The sequence below is a fragment of the Dipteris shenzhenensis genome, chromosome 4 (assembly GCF_047967505.1).
Source record: "Dipteris shenzhenensis isolate YYH24624 ecotype China chromosome 4, Dip_SZ_1.0, whole genome shotgun sequence".
NCBI lineage: Eukaryota > Viridiplantae > Streptophyta > Polypodiopsida > Gleicheniales > Dipteridaceae > Dipteris > Dipteris shenzhenensis.
Window position 1 is genome coordinate 36,887,867 of NC_141599.1, and position 27,762 is coordinate 36,915,628.

General features: G+C 41.9%; 1 protein-coding gene across 1 annotated transcript; it reads right to left on the minus strand.

The window, feature by feature from the left end:
• Positions 1-23,786: 23,786 nt before the first annotated feature.
• Positions 23,787-27,193, minus strand: LOC147902794 (putative pentatricopeptide repeat-containing protein At3g15130). The gene has a single exon (XM_087374026.1). The coding sequence runs from the start codon at positions 27,191-27,193 to the stop codon at positions 24,584-24,586; it is 2,610 nt and encodes an 869-aa protein (XP_087230152.1). The 3' UTR covers positions 23,787-24,583.
• Positions 27,194-27,762: the final 569 nt, after the last annotated feature.

Consider the following 27,762-nt stretch of genomic DNA (forward strand, 5'->3'; position numbering starts at 1 on the left):
TCAGGCAAAGGCTAAGGGGAAGGCCCTGGCTCTTGGGGCTTGGGAGTGGGCTCATGGGACTTGGGAGGAGGAGAAGGCTCACGAGACTGGGGAGCAGGCTCATAGGACTTGGGGGAGGGCTCACAAGAGACTGGGGAGGGCTCATGAGACTCTTGGGAGAGCTCACGAGAGTTGGGGGAGGTCTCACAAGAGTTGGGGGAGGTCTCACGAGAGTCGAGGGAGGCACCATCGGGACCCGAATAGGTTTGTGTGCATAGATGCCATGGAGGTAGTGGAGCTAGAGGAGGAAGGGTGGATGTGGTGTCCTAAGGGTCTAGCTGTGCTCTTCACTCTTTCCATTGAATAATGAGAGTTAGGGTTTTTTTTAATGTTTAATATATGCCCATCATGTTTCGACACCCCTTTTAATCCCCTACTTGCCCTGCCCGCACCCGCCGCCTTCCCCCATATCCCCCATCCCCCCCTCCCCCCACCCTTGCTACCACTCCACCCCTCCCCTTGCCCTACCCCACGCCCCTCCCTTCTCTCCCCCTTCCTTCACCATGTCCCCACTTTCCCCAACGTCGTTACCTCACACAAACCTTGGACTCCACAAAGATTGTGGTCAAAATAAGCAAGATATTACAGAGTGAGTACACAAGTTGTGGTCAAAATAAGCAATATATTTATTTCATATTTGTATACAATTACACCATAGCTTCTGTTGCTAGTTGGACCCATCTGCTCCCTTCTCTTACTCTAGCTTGCAACCAGCGTGCAACTCTTTGACTCCCTATGGATGCTTTCCAAGCACTATGCCTTCTATTCTTTGATACAATTTGAACTACTTTTGCAAGTTCTTATGCCTTTGCCTTTTTAGACTTCAAAATCCTTCTTAGTAGACATCTAAAAAACCAGTTGAACATCTCATGCAATGCATTTTTGCGAGTGACACCACCACCATGCCTTGAGTTCTTGAAGTAGGCTACCTTAGCTCTATAGTGCAACTTATCCATGCTTTGTGTATTCCAAATGGATAAAGGGCCCCAATTTTGTACAAACCATGTTCTGTGTGCATAGAGAATATGCTGCAAACATGATGAGAATCATTTCAGCAACAAAAATTGTTTATAAAGCAAGTGCTAAATATTATGATGGTGCCAAGATTACCATTCAATGCGTAATGTGTGACTCCCCCCATGCTTTCACCATTAATTGCATAAACTCTTTCACAGCCATCCTGAACCTTTCATAATACATCTCATCGATTTGAGCCTGGCGAAGCAATTTTATCAATGCATCTACCTTTGTCCATACTTTAGCTCTCAAAGTTGCTACTTGAGGATGAGAAGCCTTATTGGTTGTGCATTCACACAATGCTTTCCAGTATTCCCAACCCAAACTGCTTTGAGACAATGTATGTTTGCCTTTGTCAAGATTGTGGTTCGATAAGAATCTCCTTGCCTTCCCTCCACCCATGGACACTTTTGCAGGAACATTCTGGGTTGCCCCAGACATTTTATTATCCTCCTTAAGTTTGACATGTCCTCCATGGAATCCCATCTCTGACAGCAACTTCTCAGCTTTTGCAATGCACCGTGCAGATACTTCTTGTGGAATTAAATTCCAAGCATAAACAAGATGCAAATACAACAACTTATCAAGTATGCACAGTTGTACATGTAAAGTACATATGTGTACTCTCTCAAGTGGGATGGGCAAGATGGGATCCCACTTTGGATCCTTCTTGTCACGATTGGGAGCTTGTGTTTGGTTGCAAGATAGAATGCCATTCTCCCATTGTAAGCCAGCCTTTTTCTTACATTGCAAACACATGCAATAAAGGCATGTGTTCATTGCATTTTCCCCTATATCAAAACCATGAAAGCACTTGAAAGTTTTCAAATCACCAGCAAGATGCCATTCAACTCAAAATGTTCCATGGCCATCGACTGTCAAGGTTTGCCCTTCCTCTTGTCTTCAGATCGTCGATGGGATTCCCGTTCTATTTAGAACCCACTTCAATGTCTCATGGCACTCTTTTGAAGTCTCAAATGCTGCAAGCCACCATATATCTTTCTCTAATTGCACTGAGACATCTTGCTCTACTTCTTCGTTCCCTTAAACAAAGGCTAAAGCTTTATTCATAATGCAGATGCTCACTTTCTCTAACTTGTGTTCTTTCACCAATTTAGCTTCATCCATTTTGCTAATAAATATGAGCTTTCCATTGCATCATATTATGATATACAGTGTATGCAACATTGCATAAGCACTTGGATGAATTAAGTTATTAGGTTTGTGTAAGTACTCAATATCATTTTGAAGTCCCTATTTAATTTAATGATGAGCATGTCTGCTTCTTAATTATGTTAATACATGGAAAGATATACATTGCTAGCCATGTATAACAGCAATGGTATGCTTGTTCTTTGTTATTGGGGCAAGGCATCCATGCCTAGCAGCAATGGTATGGTTGATCTTTGTTATCCTTTCATGATTGGGGCAAGGCATCCATGCTTAGCACTAATGGTATGTTTTAACTTTGTTATTCTTCCATGTTTGGTAAAAGGCATCCATGCCTAATACCAATAGTATGCTTGATCTTTGTTATTCCACCACAATTAGGGTGAAGCATCCATGCTAAACAACAATGGTACACTTGATCTTTGTAATTCTTAATTAGGGCAAGGCATCATGCTTATAAGCAATGGCATGTTTGCTCTTTGTTATTCCAATGTGATTGGGGTGAGGTATATCTATAGGATGCTTGATGCTTTTTATTCCACCATGATTGGGTCGAGGCATGTATGCCTAATAACAATGATATGCTTTACTATTTTTATTCCACCCTGGTTGGGGCAAGGAATAGCTATGGTGTGCTCTGTATTTATTATTCAATGGTGGTTGGGACTTTTTTTATTCCACCCTGATTGGGGCAAGGAATAGCGCTCTGTATTTATTATTCAATGGTGGTTGGGATGAGGCATCCATACCTAGCAACAATGGTATTCTTGATCCTTGTTATTTAGCACTCTATAAGGTGAGGCATATATGGTTTATTTTATCTTTGTTATTTCATCGTGGATGGGATGAGGCATCTATGATATGCTTGATGTTTGGTATCATCTTATTTTAAGTTATGAAGTATATTTTGTTATGGACGAGGGTCGCCTCAATGATACTCGGTAATTTATATGTGCGTCTTGTTTCAAATTGGACTGTACCATTGAAGGAGGTTGGCTGAGCATTCGACTACTCAATAAAATTGGGCACTAGACCGAGTCCATTCCAAGAATTTTAAGACATGATGGTATTTTGCTATGAGATGCAAAAGTCATGGCTCACTCACTACCTCCTTCAATGCATGTAGACTTCTGTATATCACGATTCTTGCCAACTTGGCCCATGTTTTTCTACAGAATTGGTCTATTCTAAAGAATTTTAAGACCCAGCATATGCTTTATAACATCAAGTGCTCATGCAAACCTACATACACTCCAAATTTGTATTATCATATATCAAAAGTAATTATATCATATAGTAGAAATGATAAAAGCATGTCTAAAAAAATAAAGATATAAGGGAAAAGAGAGCCCCCTAGTTGTTCAGTTTATGTTGTTGATGACATATATGGAGCAGAAAATGTACGCATGGACCACTATATATGTATGATTGCGATTGTTGACATAAGAGAAAAAACATACATGCTCAACAACATAGATTCTCATGCATTTTGGACATGGTTAACCCATGAGGATAAAGCAAAGACCATTGAAAAATATATCACTTATATGTATGTGTATGATTGTGATGTACGATAAAGAAAGCATATGTGCTTGTCAATCTTTGTATACTTAGCAAAAAGCAATCTCTCTATACTTAGCTAACAACAATCTCTATCTACTTAGATTGGGCACGTTTTACACATGTAGAGGTTATGAAGCATCTTGAAAATATTTTGATTACCCATGCTGCAACACATGGTAGCTATCCTCTAGGGTCACCACAAAGGTCACATCACCACAACTTGGTTAGGATCTGGACATGTGGCACCTTATCTACCATGTGGTAGGTCATCCTCAATCTGCCACATCACCCAACTGACACATGGTAGCCAACTACCACATCGGCAACCTTATCTACCATGTCATCACCGACTACCATGTCATCACCTTATCCATAGTGCCACATCATCAACCACGTAAGTAGGCCACATCATCTGCCATGTCACCCTGCCAGCTCAACTACCATGTCATCAGTGCCACATCATTAAGGACACATCATCTTCCATGTCATCAGTGACACATCATCTACCATGTCATCATTGCCACATCATCTGCTGACATCATCATCTATGCAGCAGTGCCACCTCAGTTGTCTAGTCAGCATTGACCTCTGTAGGCACACACAGTGCTCCACGGTCACTTCATGTGACCACTCTTGCCACCTCAACACAGGGCTCCACTGGCACAATTCTTGCTAAGCACAATGCCACATCACATTGCACGTGACCCACAATGACACATCATCATTGAGTACCATTTGCACTCCTTTTGCCCCTCCACCTAGATCAAGTCATATCTCTTAATCTAGGAAGAATTTGAGGGTGCTCCAAAAAGGAAAGTCGCTCATTTTTTCATGCTCTATGCACTTGTCACATCACACGCATATTTTGGTGCAAGTTACACTCACATTTTAGCCTCTTCGACAAAACCACTTCCTTCATGCACATTTGCCTCTACATCAACGCATCTGACCCAACACTTAAAAAGAACAAAAGAAAAGGAATTATTTGCTGTTCTTTCTTCCATCGATGGTTGGTATAGATCTAGACCAGAGTAGACTAGATCGCCATAGAGGGGACGCTTTGAATTTCCCCAAGTTGCTAATCTAAGCCATGCCCGAAATTCCTGACTAGTACCTACTCGGAGTCAATCCATACACTCACATACGGTTTCACATCATTACATTACCTGAAACCTTACGTTCATCAGTTCAGTGAGCAAACTTCAGAGAGTATAGAGGCATTACAGATTGTTTCAGTGGGCAGATAGCACTTGATTTCACACACACATGCCACCATTGTAAAGCCTATTTGTCTATCTCATAGCATCGTGCACATCATCTCAGCCTTGTAAAGCCTCTTGGCTATTCGCGGCATCATTGCCACAAGCCTTGTAATACAGATCAGATTTTATATATTGCAATTCTATCTTCACCGATGGTTTAGAGATTTCACTTAGCATAGTCAATGTATTTGCAGTTGATTCATATAGAGATTTTCACCACACTTTTGAGTACATTTCTTGCGCCATGTCTATGACTAGCAACATCAATCTGGAGGCATCTGCTAAGTTAGATGACTCCAATTAGCACACAGAAGTGCGTTGCTTTGTCTACTATAGAGGCTGAGTATGTTGCAGCCACAGAGGGTTGCAAGGAGGCTATATGGCTTGATCGGCTAGTGGGAGATTTGGGGATTCATACAGGTGTACCGACATTGCATAGTGATTCCATGAGTGCTATTCAGCTAGCACGAAATCCGGTCTTTCATGCAAAGACCAAACACATTGAGGTCAGGTACCATTTCATTAGGGAGGTACTTGAGGACAAGCGCATAGAGCTTATCAAGGTTCATACAGATGATAACCCTACAGATATGCTGACAAAGAGTCTACCTAGTCAGCAATTTGAGTATTGTCGTGTATTGATGGGCATTGGATAGTATGCTCATTGGTTGTTCTCCCTTAAAGGCACATTGTCCTTTAAGTGGGAGGTTGTGGGGGTTAAAGGTCACTGTGCCTTTACCCCGAGTATGTACAATACTCAAACACATATATAAATGAATGAAAAAGAGGATTAGGGTGTTCTGCACCCACCTAAACTTGTGTGGCTCTCTGTTTCTCTCTCTCCCTCTTCCGTTCTTGCTTCCGTTGAGAGCACTCTCATATGTTTCTTGCAAAAAAGGAAATGCATCAGACTGATACAGTGTATTTACATAGTGATTTCAATCCCAAAGAGGACTACAGCTATCAAGTCGACCAAAAGGAACAGGATCCTTGGTACATCGACAGCGGTGTATCATCTCACATGACAAATCATCAGGAATGGTTCACAAAAATGAAGCCATTAGAAGGTCAGAAAAATGTCATCTACACAGCAGATAATACATCGAATCCAGTTCAAGGGACGGGCGTTATCCCTATGAACAATTTCATTGGTACAAAAGGATTAGTGAAAGATGTGCTCTATGTTCCGAAGCTCAGCAAGAACCTTTTGTCAGTAGCTCAAATGACGGAACACAATTACAAAGTCATCTTTGACAGCAATGAATGCACTATTAAGACAAATCCAAAAGATGTCAACCAGTAGCAAAAGGTGTCAAGGAAGGACGCTTATACAAAATGCTAGCTATAGTACCAGATAAGCATGCCATGTCAGCTCAACTGCAACAGATGCCACTATCTGCAAAATGGCATAAGAGATATGGTCATGTCAACTTCAAGTACTTGTTAGATCTTAGGAATCAGAATATGGCAATTGGGATTCTGAAGCTACAGTTTCTTGGAAAGGTTTGCGAAGCATGCTGCTTCGGCAAACAAAAGTGAACCAACTTTGGTAGAACTACCTCTCATGCACGAGGTATTCTTGATTTAATTCATACAGATGTATGGGGTTATGCCCAGTCCTGCAGCATCAATGGTTCACTTTACTACTTGACTTTCATCGATGACTACAGCAGATATTGTTGGGTCTACTTTCTGAAAGAGAAATCTAAAGTGTTTTCTAGATTTCAAGAATTCAAAGCCATGGTAGAAAACCAGGCAAGCAGAAAGATTAAGGTCATGAGATCAGATAGAGGAGGTGAATACATGTCTTCAGTATTCATGAACTTTTGCAAAAATCACGGCATTGAAAGACAATTCACATGTGCAGATACTTCTAAGCAGAACGCAAGAGCTGAAATGAAGAATGGGACTTTAGCAGATAGTGCTAGAGCAATGCTTAGTGAAAAGCATCTTTCGAATCAGTGTTGGGCAGAAGCAATAGCCACTGCAAACTATTTGCTTGATCGGCTTCCTACCAAACCGATATAGGGTATGACTCCTTATGAAGCATTCACTGGATACAAGCCACACATTGGGCATCTCCGCATATTTGGTTGCATAGCATATGCCCACATACATGATGATCATTGCAGGAAATTGGATGCGAAGTCATGCAAATGCATCATGGTTGGCTACAGTGAAGAAAGCAAAGCATACAAATTGTATGATCCCATCAATCGCAAAGTCATTATCTCCAGAGATGTAATCTTTGATGAGGAATTAGAATGGAAAACCTCACCTACACAGGAGATAGAAGCATCGACGTCATAGTCATCTACAAAACAGGTTGATGAAGAAGAGCAAGAATTGCTAGAAATACCCCAAGCAGAGCCATAGCAACTCAGACGGTCTACTAGGGAAAGCAGACCTCCATCCAAATTGATAGATGCTCAAAAAGGCAAAGCAATTTAGGTGGAAACCACTAACTATGCTCTTATGACTACCATCATGGCTATAGAAGAGCCAATGTACTTCGAAGACACAGTAGACAAGCCAGAATGGCAAACTCCTATGAATGAAGAAATGGATGCTTTGTATAAAAATAATACTTGGGAATTATGCGACCTTCCACTAGGAAAGAAGGCCATAGCAAACAAATGGGTATACAAAGTGAAGTACAATCCAGATGGAAGTATTCAGAGATACAAAGCCAGACTAGTTGCAAAAGGATTTGCAGAGCAATATGACTATGATGAGACTTATGCTCCAATAGCAAAGATGGATTCCATATTGTTTTTGATATCACTAGCGACACTTGGCAGATGGTGAGAGTACTCTCAACGGAAGCAAGAACGGAAGAAGGAGAGAGAGAGACAGAGAGCCACACAAGTTTGGTGGGTGCAGAACCACCCTAATCTTCTTTTTCATTCATTTATATATGTGTTTAAGTATTGTACATAACCGGGGTTAAGGCACAGTGACCTTTAACCCCCACAACCTCCCACTTAAAGGACAATGTGCCTTTAAGGGAGAACAACCAGTGAGCATACTATCCAATGCCCATCAATACACGACAATACTCAAACCGCTGACTAGGTAGACTCTTCGTCAGCATATCTGCAGGGTTATCATCTGTATGAACCTTGACAAGCTCTATGCGCTTGTCCTCAAGTACCTCCCTGATGAAATGGTACCTGACCTCAATGTGTTTGGTCTTTGCATGAAAGACTGGATTCCGTGCTAGCTGAATAGCACTCATGGAATCACTATGCAATGTCGGTACACCTGTATGAATCCCCAAATCTCCCACTAGCCGATCAAGCCATATAGCCTCCTTGCAACCCTCTGTGGCTGCAACATACTCAGCCTCTGTGGTAGACAAAGCCACGCACTTCTGTGCACGAGACATCCACGACACTGCACCACCTGCAAAGGTGAACACATAACCAGAAGTGGATCTCCTACTATCCACATGCCCTGCATAGTCTGAATCTGTGTACCCAAGTACACGCATGTCTCCTTTACCAAAGCAAATGCACATCTCCTTGGTACCCTTCATGTACCTCATGATGCACTTAACTGCCTCCCAATTCCTCTTTCCTGGATTAGCCATATACCGGCTAACAACTCCCACTGCAAATGCAATGTCTGGTCTAGTAGCTATCATAGCATACATAAGACTCCCAACTGCTGATGCATAAGGAACCTTGGCCATCATGGCCCTCTCCTCATCTGATTTGGGACTATCTGTATGACTCAGTTTCACATATGGAGGCAATGGAGTACTCACTGCCTTCCCCCCCTCCATATTGAAACGCTGTAATACTTTTGTAACATACTCTTTTTGTGAAAGCCAAAGGAGTTTCCTACTCCGATCACGCGTGATGCGCATACCAAGAATATGACCTGCAAATCCCAAATCCTTCATATCAAAGGCCTCATGCAACTTGGCCTTTAATGCATCTAGCTCATAAGTATTCTTGCTAGCCAATAGCATATCATCCACATATAGTGCCAGGATTATCAGGCTACTATCCTTAGCCCTTTTAGTGTAGAGGCAGTGATCAATTTCACTCCTTCTAAAACCCTGGGACCGAATGAAAGCATCAAACTTCGGTGCTTGCTTAAGACCATAGAGACTCTTTTTCAGCTTGCAAACTAAATGCTCTTTGCCCTTTTCTTCAAAGCCTTCCGGCTGCACCATGTAGATGTCCTCATGCAAATCCCCATGCAAGAAAGCTGTCTTGACATCCATTTGCATAAGCTCCATATCCTCTACTGCCACTAGTCCAAGCATGCATCTAAGTGTGGTCATCTTCACAACCGGAGAGAATATCTCATCAAAGTCCACACCCTTCTCTTGCTTGAACCCTTTAGCAACCAAACGGGCCTTGTATCTAGGCACATCATCACCTGTGACCTTCATTTTGTAGACCCATTTACATGGCAATGCTTTCTTTCCATGTGGCAAAGAAACCAAGTCCCAAGTCTTATTCTTCATAAGTGAACTCATCTCTGATTGCATAGCATACTCCCACTTGCGTTGATCCTCACGCATCATAGCCTCTCTATAGCAAGACGGCTCCCCGCAATCAGTAAGCATCACATAGTCTACCCCTGGAACAAACCTATCAGGCGGTCTAGACACTCTAGATGATCTTCTCAAGGGCATTTCAGCTTGCTGTCCCACCTGCATATCAGCCACATTTGGCTCATCATTTCCACCAATAGATGATCCATCATCTACCCTTGATTGTATACCTGTGGGAGTACTTGGTTGTACCATTTCTTGCACATTTGGTGCATGGACAGCTTGCTGCCTATCAACATATGCAGGTGGATTCACATCCTGGAAAGTGATTCTCCTCATTTCCACATCCCTCATGGGTGCCTTATGCATCTTCTTCTCATTGAAGACCACATCATGGCTGCGTATGATCTTCTTTGCTTCTGGATCCCAGAGACGATAGCCCATCTCTCCACTTTCACCATAACCCAGAAAGATGCATTTCCTAGACTTAGGATCTAGCTTCTTTCGAAGCTCTTTTGGCACATGTGCATATGCCTCACACCCAAATATACGCAAATGAGAGTAAGAGGGCTTCTTGCCACTCCATGCCTCTTCAGGAATACCACCATCCAAACTCTTACTAGGTGATCTATTGATCACATGTATTGCAGTCTTCATTGCCTCAGCCCCAAAAACCACCAGAAAGACTTGCATTGGAAAGCATGCATTGCAACCTTTCTTGAATGGTACGGTTCATCTTTTCTGCAACTGGATTTTGCTCTGGAGTACGAGGGGATGTAAGCTCCCTCTTAATCCCACGAGTATCACAGAAATGCTGAAAGTCATGAGAGAGATACTCTCCACCATTGTCAGTCCGTAGGCATTTAAGCGTTCTACATGACTGATTCTCAACCAAGGCCAGCCATTTCTGAAATACCTGGAACACATCACTCTTCCGAGCTATAGCATAAGCCCACACTTTCCTAGTTGCATCATCAATGAATGTCACATAGTATTCAGCCCCGCCTAATGACCGTGTAGGCATGGGACCACATACGTCTGAATGCACCAAATCAAGCTTTTCAAACTCTTTCTTTCCCCTTCTTTTATGGGCTGATTTAGTCTGCTTCCCATAGAGACAATGCTCACAAAATTCAAAATCAGAGAAACTCAAATGCGGTACATAACCCAAACGACATAAGAGTTTCATTCCATTCTGGCTCATGTGCCCCAACCTGCAATGCCACAAAGAAGTGCTTGGCTGCTCGGTTATTGCAACAACATGATCAAATACCCCTGATACATGTAAGGGATACAAAGTCCCACACTTGGCACCCCTGGCCAAAAGCATAGAGCCCTTTTGAATTTTCCAACTTTGAAAGCCAAAAGTGGTGTGAAAACCAGCATCATCTAGCTGACCCACTGAAATAAGACTCTTGGTCAGCTTAGGCACATGTCTCACATGTTTCAAAACAAATGCAGACCCATTTGCAAAAGAAAACTTTATGTCACCTGCTCCCACTATGTCACATGCATAGTCATTTCCAAGATGCACACAACCTGTCTTTCCACTATCATAAGTGGAGAACCATTCCCTATGGGGAGTAACATGGAATGAAGCACCAGAATCCAAAATCCAATCCTGGGAATATGCATCATCTGAAGTGGTAAGCAACTCTGTAGATAAACTAGACATGAAGAGAACATCATTGTCACTATCATGTGTGACTGCATTGATCTCCTCGATCTTCACTTTTCCTTTGTCCTCCCTTGGACTCTCTTCCTTTTGATTTGCACCCCAATTTGCATTCTTTTTCTTATCCCTTTGCTCTCTTTTTAGCTTGTAGCAATCCTTTTTCATATGGCCCTTCTTACCACAATGGTAACACTCAATGTTCCGTGCCCTGGATTTGCTACGAGACTTCCCTCTTTCTTGGGACTTCCCCCTGAATTGTGATCTGCCCCTTTGCACATTTAAGGCTGCATCCTGCTTGTTGCCATCCATAGACTTCCGTCTAATCTCCTTGGCCAACAAGCTACCCACAACATCATCAAATTTCAGTACTCCACTAGGTGCAGAGTTACTGATAGCTGTACGGAAGGTATCCCATGAGGATGGTAATGAACATAAGAGAAATATTGCCTTAGTCTCCACATCAAAATTCATCTTCTGAGCCTGAAGCTGGCTGAAAATAATATTGAATTCATTCAAGTGAGAAGCAATGGAGACCCCTTCCTTCATCTGCAGCTCAAACAACCTCTTCATGAGGTAAACTTTATTAGAGGCAGTTTCCTTCTCATAAGTGGCACACAGTTTTTTCCACAAATCTTCCGTAGTCTGCTCATTTACTACTGTGAAATAAACTGACTCTGCAAGATGAAGTCTAATAGTAGACTTTGCTAATGCATCCAACTCATTCCAATCATCCTCAGACATATTTGCAGGCTTAGCTTCAATCCCTGCCAAGGGTTTAATCTGCTTCTTTTGAATAAGCACATCCCTTATTTGTTCTTTCCACAAAGAAAAGTTTGTCCCATCAAACTTTTTAATGCTGAAAAACTCCTTTTCAGACATGGAAGAGGATGCCATGATGCAAATAAAGCAAAATCCCAAATGCTAGTGCCTGCAAGAGAGAATCACACCAAATACCAGGTGCACCCAAATGTGTATGCCACAATAGAGTGAAATATCACCAAAATTCAAAGCTCAAAGCATCAAAAGATGCATCTGACTCATGTGCATATACTATGCATCCATATGAGCAAATCTGGCCCAAAAGAAAATGCCAATAAGTGCCAAATGACTCAAGCATAAACACTGTCCACTGGCATATGCATCAATAATGTCTCATCCAAGAGAGCATAGCACTATCAGTGCATCACCTGCAATGTGTCAAAGCTGTCCCTCAGCTTAAAATAGCATCCATGTGCAAAGCGTCCATAAAAAATAGCATCCCACAAGGCAATTTGGGCCTATCAGCGCATCCAACAAGGACCGCAATGCATCCAAATGGCCTATAAATCATCCACTGCAACCCAATGCATACCACGAATGAGCGCACACTGCTCAAACTGCAACAAGAGTGATCTGCATAAGGTATGCTCAAGAAATCATAATCCCACGGTAATGAGCGCTACTGAAAATAGAACCTGAGATGCTTCAAAACATGGGCGCCATTGCATAATCGGACTCAGCAAGAAAATCTGCAAATATCTCTCTTCTGCCAGAACTCCAAAATCCCAACCGATGAGTGAGAAATGGGAGTCAACACTTATCCACTGCTATGTGGCATAAATCTAAGGTTTCAAAACCTTAGTATGAAAAATGCATAACAGAGAGACGAAACGAATACACAGAGATTTATAACTCTGAAAATCCTTCACCGAATCGTGCAAGAACTGATAGGTAGGGGTTTTTGGGCGTCCGGAACGCAATGGGACAGACGGTTTTGGAAACCGTGGCCTTAATCACTGGGTCCAACACACGGACTGAAAAACGTTTTTGAAAACAGAGCTATCTGTAAACTCCACCGAAGTGCGAATGATGAGCAACATAGAAGTTTTAGGACCTCCTGAGTCCACCGGAACTGACAGATCTGCAAATGGTTGCTCCAAACTTGAGTTCCAACACCCGGGCAAAAAACGCAGGAATTGACACAGTGAGTCAGAAATCCACTGAAATGATCTCAGATTCAAGAATGAAGGTGTTTCCAAGCTCCTGAAGTAATGTGGACACCAAAAGCAAGCAATAGTTGCCTCCACAAGTCAATACGGAGTCTCTGTCATCGAACGGAACAGGGAAAAGCTCAAAAAACGACTTTTTCTTTGAAAGCTCTTAACAGGCTCTCAAAACCACTTCGTAAAGCCAAAGTGACTTTTCCAAAGGTTCCTCCAAGGTCTCTGCACACTCGGATGCAAGTAAAGTCACCCACAAAGCTTCCCACAAAGCTTCTCCTTCCTCCCACAGAGCTGCTGAGCTTCCAAGGATTCACGCACGCTCAGCTAGATCACCTGAGCTCTGATACCAGTTGAGAGTGCTCTCAACGGAAGCAAGAACGGAAGAAGGAGAGAGAGAGACAGAGAGCCACACAAGTTTGGTGGGTGCAGAACCACCCTAATCTTCTTTTTCATTCATTTATATATGTGTTTAAGTATTGTACATAACTGGGGTTAAGGCACAGTGACCTTTAACCCCCACAGATGGAATGTGTACCAGCTCGATGTCAAGAATGCATTTCTCAATGGTTATCTAGACAAGGAAGTCTACATGCAACAACCAGCAGGTTATGTTGAACCAAGAAATGAGAATAAGGTTTGCCATCTCAAGAAAAGTCTCTACAACTTAAAGCAAGCACCTAGAAGTTGGTACAGTAGAATTAACAAGTATTTTGCTGATCTGGGATACTTGAAATCCAATGCAGATCATACTGTCTACTACAAAGTTCAAGGGGAAGACATTACTATTACACTTTTAACAGGCTCTCAAAACCACTTCGTAAAGCCAAAGTGACTTTTCCAAAGGTTCCTCCAAGGTCTCTGCACACTCGGATGCAAGTAAAGTCACCCACAAAGCTTCCCACAAAGCTTCTCCTTCCTCCCACAGAGCTGCTGAGCTTCCAAGCATTCACGCACGCTCAGCTAGATCACCCGAGCTCTGATACCAGTTGAGAGTGCTCTCAACGGAAGCAAGAACGGAAGAAGGAGAGAGAGAGACAGAGAGCCACACAAGTTTGGTGGGTGCAGAACCACCCTAATCTTCTTTTTCATTCATTTATATATGTGTTTAAGTATTGTACATAACCGGGGTTAGGCACAGTGACCTTTAACCCCCACAGATGGAATGTGTACCAGCTCGATGTCAAGAATGCATTTCTCAATGGTTATCTAGACAAGGAAGTCTACATGCAACAACCAGCAGGTTATGTTGAACCAAGAAATGAGAATAAGGTTTGCCATCTCAAGAAAAGTCTCTACAACTTAAAGCAAGCACCTAGAAGTTGGTACAGTAGAATTAACAAGTATTTTGCTGATCTGGGATACTTGAAATCCAATGCAGATCATACTGTCTACTACAAAGTTCAAGGGGAAGACATTACTATTACACTTTTATATGTAGATGATCTGATTGTGATAGGAAGCAAGGATAGCTTCATCAGAAAACTCAAACAAGACTTATCTGTAGAGTTCAACATGAAAGATCTTGGACTTATGCACTATTGTCTCGGAATTGAGTTCTAGAGAGATTCAGATAGCACATTCATGAGTCAGCTCAAGTATGTTGATAGTCTCCTAAAGAAGTTTCATATGGCAGATTGCAAGATTGTAGCCACTCCCATGGAACAGAGTTTGAAACTTACTAAAGATTCAAAAAATCCTACAGTCAATGACAGATACTACAAGTAGCTCATTGGATCTCTTATATATCTGACTATCACACGGCCAAATATTTGTTATGTAGTAAGCTCACTAGCACAATTTATGGCAAATCCAAAATAGTCTCATTGGAATGCAGCCAAAAGAGTCTTGAGATACATCAGAGGTACACGACAATTTGGGATAGAATACAGAGGAAGTCATCCACAGTTGCATGGATACTGTGACAGTGACTATGTCGGAGATCATGAGACCAGGAGATTGACACAGGGATATGCATTTTTCCTTGGTCAAGGTGCTATATCATGGTTGTCAAACAAACAGCCAATTATTTATTTGTCTTCAACTAAAGCAAAATATAGAGCACTCACTACAAGTGCATGTGAAGCTATATGGTTCAGAAGACTATTGTCAGAAACAGATTACTTTGATGAGTCAAATCCAACAACAATATACTATGATAATCAATCAGCTCAAGCATTGGCCAAGAATCTAGTATATCACTCCAGGACAAAGCACATTGATGTCAAAGAGCACTTCATCAGAGAAAGAGTGTTACTTGGTGACATCACACTGCAGCATTGTGATAGCGAAGAGAATGTCGCAGACGTCTTTACCAAACCACTCGGTAAAGAGCTATTCGAGAAACACCGACTAGCTCTTAGTTTGACGCAGAGGAAGGACATTCCCATTAAAGGGGTGTGATGGAATGTAATGCTCAATCCTTCTTCGATTCCCCACAGTCATCATCTTGAGGGAAGGCCTACTTCATGATGTTGATCTTGAGGGAAGGTGTTGAGAGTTCACGCTCAACATCACGTGATCATATGTGCATAGCACTAACCTTATAGAGTGCTATAAAGGAAAGGGTTAGATCCCCTAACCCTAAATGGGTTTGTATATATTCTATTTTTTCAACTAAATCTAGTGTACAGTTAGTCAATTTGTGGTGTGCTCTCTAACTGTGCCCTCTCTCCTCATCTCCACTCTTCTCCTCTCCCCTCTTCATATTTTGTCAATACTTTGCCAAAAACATCAATTTTCTCTATTAACACCCATGTTCTACCAGCAAAACTGGTGCACCCCATCATGGTTCAACACCCTCTTGCTTTAGCCAAGCCGCCTATGCACTTCCAACATTTCCCCACAATTGTTTTCATATTCTCACCAGGTCTTGCTGCTGCAACAACCATACCTAGTAAACCGAATGAAGGATAATGGCGATCTTAATCATGTAATCATGGTCGAATGTAGACCCCAAACATCACGTTCGACCATGATTGAATGAACGAAAAGCCCTTGGGCGTTGATGTTTGGGATCTGCGTTCGACCCCAAAGAGTAAAACTTGAATGAAAGAAAAGCCCTGTGGCCAATGAACGTGGGTGGTGTTCTCCATATAGTCCACATAGATAGAGAAGATTAACCATACTATGATTTCATGAATTACTAAGTGCATATGAACCCTAAACAAAAAGATAAAAGAAACTAGGGAGAAGAAGAGAGCAACACAGCATGAGATCCAATCTGCTTCCTCTAGATAGTGGCTCTTACTTCTAATCTAACTCGTATTTATAATTGTATATTCCAAAAAGCAAAGAACCAATAATAGTACATCTCATCCACAATTAATGAAATGAATTAACCCACATCTTAATATTCATTATTTTACAATATTGGCCCATGGCCTTTGTTCTGCACTCAACACTTCCATTAATCTAAATCATTTGCACCATCTCCATTCTCATTATCCAACTCATCATCTGCACTCAAGCCGCCAATTGTGTTAGTTACAACAATCCACTGATGAATCACCACAACAACTAATCCCAATATAATTACGCTTGATATACAAACATCAAAATACATAGTAATCTAGCTACAAGAACACTAGTATTAACCCGGAATCATCCATAATACTAACCATCTATCCTAGAAAAATACACGTCTTCCCTAACTAAACCATGCAAACCGTCCATTAGGATCCCCACCGCGTTTGGTACGCTCCTATGGAATACTTTTCCATAGTATAAAATAAAACAATATCCCTAGTAAGTGATGTAAGAAATATAATTTATGTAAAATCCCTCTTGTATTTGACTTTCAAGAGAGGATACATGATGAATATCGAATAAATATAAAGAATCTCTTGGATATTCATCATGTATCCTCTTCAAGATGGTCAAAAAGTATCATTGATTAAGACATAATGAATTATCCAAATTAGAATTTATGAGAAATTATCATTATTCTTACCATGTAACAATAGAAATTTACATGTTAATTTGGTACAGGTCCAAGCATTATATTTGTTAAATTTCTCTATGCCTATATTGTCCCATTCCAGTATGACATTGAGAAATAATAAAAAATACAATGCTTAATCCTTTAAGTCGTTTCCTTATAATGTGAGTAGAAATAATTGACATATATTAATCTGTAGCTAGAAAAATAATATATGTGCATCATTGTCTAATCACATTTTTGAAGTTTTTATCATTAACTTAGCGCTTAGATAGTAGTAATGATCCAATATGTGTTTTCTTCAATTGCTAGAAAATACGTAGAAAACATTTTTAATTATACCAACTATTGCTTATTAACCATAAATGCAATATCACAAAGGAATTATCCGAGCTGATAGCTATATTTCTAGCTTACATTCATGTATGATCCATGTCTTGATTAGCATAGATATCATCATGTAATCATATGCTTTTTTTTATCTTTTAATTTTCCCAATGCAGTTCAATTGAGTAGAATAGTTATCAAAGCATACCATATGTATCATGAAATATTAGCTAAAGCAATTAAAGATTTCCGTATTGGCATCTACTCAAACAAACTATGAGTGTTAAACAATCCCATAAGTGGGTGTATAAAATATTCCCTTATCTTCCTATGAGACCTCAAGGAAGTATTTATCAATCTTTAAAGAAGAAGGATTCAATGAACTATAAGCTCAAACTTCTCCACTCTATAGCGCTTGAATACTTGTCAATTTCTAAACTTAACAAACCCAGTGTAATTCATACTCTTCTCATCCTTATCATTTCCTATAAATGCACATATTCATGCTTATTGAATCATCAATAATCTTAGCTCACCTAGATAATCAATTATTCTAAATAGGCTATCATATTTTATTCTACTTTCCCTGAGACTTTAATATGATCTATCACTCTTTATCAAATTTAATTATTTTCTTAAGTCACCATACCATTCTTTCTTGACTCTATGTGATTAATTCTATGAGAGAAAGAAAAGCCTATATACTAGAAGCAAACAAAACAAAATTATGGGGGGATATATATCTCCTTTGTCATGAAGAGATTATCAATGTGCTTCCCCATCATCGCTCAGTTGCTTCGTGGCTTTAAGTACCTTCTTTGATTCAGATTTCAACCGAGCCGTGCTTTCACCTTCATTGAAAAAACACTTTTCCAGATGCCTTTACACCTTTGCTCGATCAAGAGTGAAACTTTGCCAAGATTCTTTGCTTTTTGAGAAGCCCAAACAGGAGTTCTTACTTTTGTTGCAAAAGAAATGGCTTTTGTTGTGTATATATTGCTTGCTTGAAATCGGCTTTTCCAAGGTAGCATAATAAAGTTGGCTAGCGCTACGATTGACAACCATAACCTCCGCATAGAGCAGAAGCTTGACTCGGCTAACACTGCCCCTGCCCCTATATGCCCAAAATTAGATAATGCCTGCCCCCGACTCATTCAAACCATCTAGCACCACCCTCACTGATATCATGCCAATATGATAACGAGCAAATCAGTATCCCCAATTCTCAAATACTGGAGACTTTGACAGAGGATGTAGCAAGGCTTTTTCGTTGTGTTCCCCTTTGATACACATTCTAGGGATGTAGCAAGGCTTTTTCATTGTGTTCCCCCTTTGATACACATTCTAGATGGCATCTGGAGAAAAATGGCTTCCTCAATTGCATAACGTAGACTCGACTGTTGATGGCCCAACACAATTCTCACATTACTTTCCAAGGCAATCAATTATGTAATCGCAATACAGATACCTTTCCATCTAGAAACCAAGAATTGTACTTAGGAGGGCACTTGAACTTGAATATGAGAACATTGTGAAGAGAAGTCGGAGGAGGAAGGTGATAACGAAGAACAGGTGGAAGTGAATTCAAGTAATGGAGTCAAAGGCAAAGTGAGAAGATAAACAATTCCTTTGTAATCCCTAGTAACTCTATCAAATGATCTCATCAAAACATTAACTAGAATGCTTAGCCAGCTATTAAGTATATGGGCCACCTGCTAACTATATGAGCTATTATAAGTAGCTAATAATAGGTCACTGGATCGAACCACAGGATTTTAGAGTTTCATAAAACGCTGGCCAAGTTGATGTAAATTGAAGACTTTCTCAAAGGTTTGTAGAGGCAACACTGGATCGAACCACAGGATTTTAGAGTTTCATAAAACGCTGGCCAAGTTGATGTAAATTGAAGACTTTCTCAAAGGTTTGTAGAGGCAACACTTCTTAGAGCTATGGTGTGTATACCAACCTACCCCAAACAAATCCGTGAAAGAACCAATCGCCCGAAAAAAGTCCCATCAAACTCAAAGCAAGACAATCAAGTCGATTGCAAAGAGCCATGAAGGTCAATTTCAATGTTGCTATGCAATACCTGCATAGCTGCAAAACAACGATCCACCGGAGGAGGAGAGGTGGCTACATGAGCACGCTCAATGGTACGCGCTTTGATAGAACATTCTGCTTGCTTTCAAGAAGAAATTAAAGCTCTAAAACACGAAATCGGGTGCGTGCACAGTCAAGTGAACAGTGAGAAGCTGAAGCTTCGAATCACGATCCTCATTGTCAATCCTAGTTGCTTTGATGCTGCCAAAGCGTTCTATCCTTCCGGACCCTGTGAGTCTTTAAGTTGCAATTGTGTCCAGTTTTCCACAACTAGGGTTCCCATCTTCCAATTCCCCTTGTGATGATCCTCGTTTGTACATTGGTGGCAGTCTTACCTGCTTGAGGAATTCGGCAAGGGGTTGCTCAAACCTCTAAATTAAATTATCGAAGCAAACAATTGATCTCCCTTGAGCAAGTAGGATATCGTTGGAGAGGAAGAAAGACAAATCTCTAATGATCAATCACGTAAGAAGCTACAATGAATATTCACACGGTTGGGGGCAACGAACAGATCGTAAGGTTTGCATCATACAATAGCAGTGCAAGAGTCAGGCGCTGCAGCAAATTAGCCACTGATTGACAACTTATTTAGCAAAAGCTCCAGCGGATATATTGTTGTAAACTTTCTTGCACAGTGCCGTACGTCACACATCTCAACTGGATGACGTAGCAACACGCCGCACACACACATCTCTTGATAGTAAGGAATAGCATGAATGCAACTTTTGAATTTTGGTACTTTCTGTTGCAATTGATGTGTCCAATTTGCTGGACGCAGTGGCACTTGCAGGGTGATTGTTGAAGGAGCTACTATGCAGACTACCCAAGACTATAAACTATATGTCACCAAGGCAAAGTATTGCAGAAGTAGTTAACATGTCTTGGAGGATTGTTTCCAAGAGACCAGAGGCACACATTTGGGGCTACAAAGAAACACTGCTGAGCCCTGCTATGATAAACTCCCCTGTAAATTCTAAAGCACGTCTAGCGCGACTGTTCGTGGATGACCAAAGGTGTCATGAGACTGTAAGCAGGGGTAAAATTTCCTTCACATCCATGATGTTACCAATAGTGCCTCTGCCAAAACCAACACCGCCTTCATCTAATTGAATAATGTCTTGGGATTCAGGCTACAAGGCAGTCTAGATGCTGACACAGCTGGCTAGCACCAACGCTGATTGCTGAAGACATGGTGCAGACAGTAAATCAATGATGGACAGTACGTAGCTGTTAAAGGAGTATTGAGAAGATGTTCCCGCTCAGCTTCAGCATATCGCAAATGCCAGTAAATGCCAGAAATGCATAAGGCCACATACGTTCCCACTCGTAGCTCAGTTGAATGCGGTGCCAAAATGAAGCATTGGAAAGCTCCGTTGGAGACGGAAAAATGGGCTTTCTCCCTGGGCATTTCGGCGCCAGGTTTCAATCTACCAATTGAAATTCGGGATTCCTTTGACATTGCCAGACGTTATCAGATTTTTGCAGCAAGGGTGAAAGCAGAGCAAGTTCCCACGAACGGCTGGCATGGCGTTGATCTTGGGCATTCCTGCTCGCATGGTGTCAAGCGGGAATGCGCTCTCAGTCTTGGAGTCCGTTGCTGTGTCAGCCTCGCATCCAATGTTCTTGCACAGCGTGTTTGTAGGTTTTTTTGTAGAGTGTCAGGCATTTTTGCAGACATGGGCGAGGAGGAGGCACCTGGCATTGAGTGGGAACCATTGCCCCACCAATGCTCAGAAATGTTGCGTAAACATTTCTGAGTGGCGAGCAGAAACCTGCTCTGAGGCAGCAGCGGGCTGCTTCTAAAATGGGCATCTGCTGCAAAAGTTTACACTTTGCTTAGTCCTGATACAATTTTACTGAAGACTGTACAAACTGGTTGCGTGTTGACGACAGAGCTGCTTCCTAGGCTATAGCAGTCTCTCTTTATTAAATGGACATGCTGTGGGTAGGCCTTAGTGAAGGCTTTAGCTCTGGAGATGGGCAAAATTCCGAATTTTTTTAAGTTTTTATTGTGAATTGTTGATTGGTCCACTTGTCTGTTTTTTGTTTTTTATGATTCACCTATTCCTCCCTCTTTCTCTTTCTTTCTATTTCAAGGCAAGCCGCCCCCCCCCCTCTCTCTCTCTCTCTCTCTCTCTCTCTCTCTCTCTCTTCTCCTTCATGCACATTGAAGTCCTCTCTCTCTCTCTCTCTCTCTCTCTCTCTTTCTCTCTCTTTTCCAAGCTATGCATTTGAGGCAGGCCTTTTGAATGCTTTATGAGCATTCATCTTGTTTTGCGTTAAAGAGCCATAGGTCTTTTCCCTTCTTAAACTTTTCTCCAATTACTTCCAAAGCGCTCGCTTATCTCAAAGTCCTGATTTCTTTAGCTTGACAATGGGCACATACGTTTCTTGCAGTGAGAAAAGTCTTGACATGGCTGATAGCTAGATTTATTGTAGATCTCTTTCCCTCAAGAAGCATGCCAATGCTCCCATACCATTATTTGAGGTCATCAAAGCGACCCCCAAACTATGATTCATTGTTTGCCTCTCTGATGCAATCTCTATTGGGATAAAAATACAGGTATAACTCCTATTGCTTCTTCATTGCAATGTCCTTATACTTGTCATGATCTCCCATGTGTGAGGGAAAGGTGGTTGTTTGAAAATGCCCACATGTTGTGCACATTGTCAGTTCCATAGCTTTTTGTCAACCACCAGGCCAGTTATTTAACAATAGAATATTGCCTCAATCATTGAATCTATCTCCCCAAAGTTCACAATCATGCAAATGGCAAGAGACTAGCATGATGCTTTTGGGGAAAAAAGAGAGAGTTCCAATGTATATTGATCTATGTTGTGTTAAGATGTCTATGATATGCTCATGATATCGCTTGGGTCCCCGATGCAGCTTACTATATCCTTGTTTAGAGAAACTCTCACATTATCGCACTAAAATAATTTCATTGTAAGGATGACTTCATGACTTAGGCTGTCAGTTATTTTCTTGCGTTCTGTTGATGCCCAAAGGCTTCTTACAAGGCATCCACTCTACGATGAATTGTTGGAATCACATTCTTCTAATGGACAACATCTTTGATGTTGTGCTCCCAAGCCATTCCGGTTTTTGTTTAATTGAAAAACACCATATCTAATGTCACCATCTTCGCAACTAAAGCTGATTTAGGCTATGCATCCCTTTCACCTCATGCAATCCATCTCTCTAGTTATGGAGTATAGTTTGTTGGGCATGCAATTTCTGGGGCATGGTAGAGTTGTCACCCAATGAAAGGCAGGGTAAAATTTTTGAAGGCGTGAGCCTAATAGTCATCCAAATGTTGCTTCTTAGAATGCTCCCACTAGCATTAACACCACAACTTGTGCTCTCTGGTCTTAATAGTAATACTTTAAATGTGTGAATCTGTTGCCTCCAAGGCCTACTCCTCTGTGAGCAGATGTTTTTTCTATGCATTGTTCTTCCTTCACAAACATTGCAACTGTCTTTTGTTGCAGTTTGGATATTGTACCATTGGTCCCCTCCCCTCTTCAACCTCCTTGTATTTGGACAAAGATTTTCAACTTTCCTATCTTGCAATCTCTCTCTAGTTCTCTTGCAAGTTTAATGATCTTATTCAAGAAGGCAATGTTTTGGTCTCATATTCAAGTTTAGATTAGTTTAGACACCAACTTCCACAAATGTTGACCACCAATGCGCAAGTTATGGATCAAGCGAGTTACCTTTATGCAATATATTCCATAAACCTCCCATACATAGGTACAAGGGAGAGGAGCAGCAAGTTGGGTGGGAGGGAGCGAGGAGCAGCACTTCAACATCCATAGCCTTGCTACTCACTGATTCTAGGAACTTGCTATACAAAGAGGTTTAAGTTGAGAATGCAAGTGGTCAAATTTTTTGACACACAACACCAACATTGTGACAATCTAGCCAAATGCAATCAGATACAAGGACTGTTGCTACTCCAATAGTCTTGAGGCTACTAAAGGCTTCTCATTCAAAGTAGTCCAAGCATAAAACAGATCACACTCAGTCTCTTGTGCACCCAATATTACTAAAGTAAATCACAGCTACAAACCATAGCATGCTCAAGAAGTAGGATAGAGACAATACGTAGAATAGATGGCATAAAATATGCAAATCCTTATATAAAATGTAGTACACAACCCACCACCATCTAGCAGATGTGTACTGTTGGCATTCCCATATTCTACCTTACACCTCTGCAACACCTCCAACCTTGTCAACCTGCTGTGTGCTCCAAGGGGCTGCCAAGATGCTGCTCCCACACCCTCTTTGCTGGTCTCTTTGCTGACGAAGGTACATGCAAAGAGAGTGTTCTACACACTGGATTCCTAGGCCTCCTTGCTGCTCTACTATGCGACCAAAGGTGAGGCACAAATGAATGTCAAGGCCCCCAATGGGAGCCTTCATATAGGGCAAGAAGACCCCAGATCTGGCCAACCCGATCCGTGATGCAGCCAACCAGAATCTTGCCCCCAGCAGACCTGGCCTGGACTGTATGGCTGCCCAAGACTGTACAGCTGACTCTTGCTCCGCTCCTGGACTCTGCAGACCTACTGCAAGCCTATAATGAGCCGTGGCAGCCCTTGTTGGCTACCCTTTGCGCCGGCCCTTCTTCCGTATGCACCTCAGCCAGCCCTCATCCAGAACCCTATGATGCCTCTAGGAAACCCTTCCATGCAGTCATATCCTGCCCACATGGCAGGCTGAATGCCGCCAATGTGGCAGTGCTTTCTTTTCTCTCAGAATCTGGCCCATGTCAGCCTTCTTTTCTGCCCATGTGGCATTCTCTCAAACCTTTTTCTGCTACAGGTCATCATCCCCCTAGTCCTCCTCATTTGGGGACTCACAGGTGGGGAGGTAACGTGTAATTTCAACAAAACGGGTATGTGGAACATTGCACACGGTTAGCAGGAAGAATTCTGTACTGTTCAATGGATTCCACACTCACGATATCTTGTCATACGTAACATGGACAAGAGCTAAACCTGTTTTATGAGCAAACTTCTATCATTCTGTATAGTTTCTGGCTTTTCAGTACTATACATAATCTTGCTGACATTGTGACAGTCTATACAAACTTGATGAATTCTTGCAATCTTAGCTGGACCTTCAGATGTAGTTACATCCTCAGATTGCTTATAAAAAATGTCTTTCTTATCCTTTTCAAACACTGCTTCCCATACTGACTCTAGTTGCGGGACATATCCATTAGCCTTTATTGAAAAACTTAATCTGTTTAAATTAGCAGTTATTACATCAATTTGTGAATGAGCTGTGTCTGCAACAACAAACTGGTGCACAGTGTTCTCAATCTCAATCCAGGCCCTTCCTGGCTTCTTCCATGCACTGGCAGATTTTTTCAACTCTTGTACTTTGTGAACATCCTCCCACATAGCAGCATCAGCATAAACGTTGGACATAATTACATATCCAGCAGCAATACCAGGATCTAATTGAACAATTTGATCAAAACAATGCCTTCCTAGTTCCGTGTCACCATATGTTCTGCAAGCAGTCAGCAAAGATGCCCATCCATAACTATCGGCTGTAATTGGCATATTTTGAAGCAAGCTTTTGGCCTCCTTCAAGCGCCCCGCACGACCCAGAAGGTCGATCATGCAGTTGTAATGCTCAATACTTGGTGCAATGTCATGGTCTGCTCGCAAAGCCTTAAAATGTTTATAGCCTTCCTCCACTAACCCTGCATGACTGCAGGCTGACAGAATGCTAGTATAGATCAGATCATTTGGCTTGAAACCTTGACGTTGCATATCTGCAAGAAATTGACTCACCAGACTGTAGTGGCCATGTTGAGCATATCCTGCAATCATTGCACCCCATGATACAATGTCTAGATTCTCCAACTTGTTAAACAGCATGCTTGCCTCCTCCAGGCTCCCACTCTTGGCATACATGTCAATGAGCGTGTTCAAAATCACTATATCTGAGTCAAGTCCCCTTCTTATTATCAGATCATGTATATGCTTGCCCTGCCATAAGGCTCCTATCCTGCCACACGCTTTCAGGACAGACAAAAGGCGAACTTCGTCCAGCTTTACACCCTCCTGTAACATTTTCTCAAAAAGCCCAATCGCAGGAAAACCTTGGCCATGTTGGATATATGCCCCTATAATGGAACCCCATGACACCTCATTGCGATCAGGCATATAATCAAACACTTTGCGGGCCTCATCCAGGCTACCACATTTCGCATACATATCGACAAGGGAACTCCCAACAACCACATCTACATGAAGTCCAGTTCTGATGGTCTGATCATGTATCAACTTTCCCTGTTTTATGGCCTGTATACAACTACATGCTTTCAACATGCATGACAAAACGAACTTGTCAGGCTGTATGTTCTCTTGTTGCATTTGTGTGAAGAGTAGAATGGCTGCATCACCCTGATCATGCTGAGTATATCCTGAAATCATCACACCCCATGACACCACATTCCGGTTAGGCAAATCATCAAAAACACTGCGAGCTTCCTCCAGGTCACCGCATTTGGCATACATTTCAATAAGGGAGCTCCCAACAACCACATCTGAGACGAGCCCGCTTCTGATGAGCAGATCATGTATCAGTTTGCCCTGTTCTAGAGCTCCTACGCTGCTGCATGCTTTTAAGATGCACAAAAAGATAACTCTGTTTGGCTGGATGCCTTCTTGTAGCAATTTTTCAAAAAGATTAAAAGCGGTAAAACCATGCTCATGCTGGGCATATCCTCCGATCAGTGCGCCATACGAAACTACATTTCGAGCTGGCAAATAAACAAATACTTTGTGAGCCTCCTGTAGGCTTCCACATTTAGCATACATGTCAAGCAGGGTGTTCCCAATAGCAATATCTGATTCAAGTCCATTTTGTAAGACTAGATCATGTATGATCTTGCCATGTGCTAAGGACCCTAGATTTCCACAAGCTTTAAGTATACACAAAAACATGACTCTATTTGGCTTGATGCCCTCGAGTTGCATTTGCTCAAGAAGTTTAAGAGCAAGAAGACTATATCCAAGTTGGACATATCCTGCAATCATTGCTCCCCATGAAACAATGTTCCGGTTGGGCAATTCATCAAACACCTTGCGCGCCTCTTCAAGGAGCTGACATTTGGCATACATGTCAATGAGCGAGCTCCCAACAACCACATCTGATTCAAGTTCACACTTGATAATCTGGTCATGTATCAGCTTGCCCTGCTCTATGGCCTCTATGCTGCTACACGATTTCAAGATGCAAGAAAATATAAATTTGTTTGGCCTCACGTCGCTATCTAGCATCGCATAATACAATTCAAGCGTTCTTTCATTTTCTCCCTGCATGGAGTGTGCTGATATGATCGCATACCATGTGTACACACTTGGTCTTGAAATCTTGGAGAAAACGAGGTTTGCTTCCAATAAGCTCCCGCACACGGCAAAAAGACGAATGAAATAATCTCCTAGAATCTCCACTGAAAGGAGTCCATTGCAGACCATAACAGAATGCAAACGCCTGCCAGCTACTGGATCCTGTTTATTTGTGCATTCCTGGAGAAGATACATGATTACATGTTGTGAAAGGTACAATCCTCGCTGGCGCATAAGTTCCACAGCATTGAGTCCCACAACTAACCCTTCGACTTCACAGATTTTGTTTAACTCTCCAATATATCTGAGAGGATCGCAATTATGAGCCCTTTTAAGGACTGAAGCAGTAGGTGCAGTATAAAATGTGTGTCTTTGTTTTGCAGGAGGTATACACTCCACGTCAGGAATTAGAAGGAACGCTTTCTTCGGCCGGATATGCTTATAGCCAGTCAGAATTCTACGAATCATCAACGCAAATGGCCTCCTTTGTTCCCTGTGAAGATGTATCAAGTTCGGTACGTTCAATGATTTACAATGAGAAAGATCATGCGAAAAGGATTTTACTGTGATGCCTCTACTCATTCAGGCAGCCGGTCGTTAGGCCGGGAGCTTCCCAGATGGCCGCACGTGGCCATTCCCAGCCGTCAAGGTTAGCGTTGTGCGTTGCCATGTGGATTCTGTGCAATCGGTTTGGGCGCCGGTCCTTGGGAGGTGGGTTTTCATGACACTGGAGGACAATTCCCTAGATGGCGGCCGGAGGATGTAGTGAGGAGGCCGGGGCACTGGCATTCTCGGTACGAAAA

Coding starts and splice junctions, on each gene's coding strand:
- LOC147902794 (XM_087374026.1), bottom strand. CDS start 27,193: ATGCGCCAGCGAGGATTGTACCTTTCACAACATGTAATCATGTATCTT.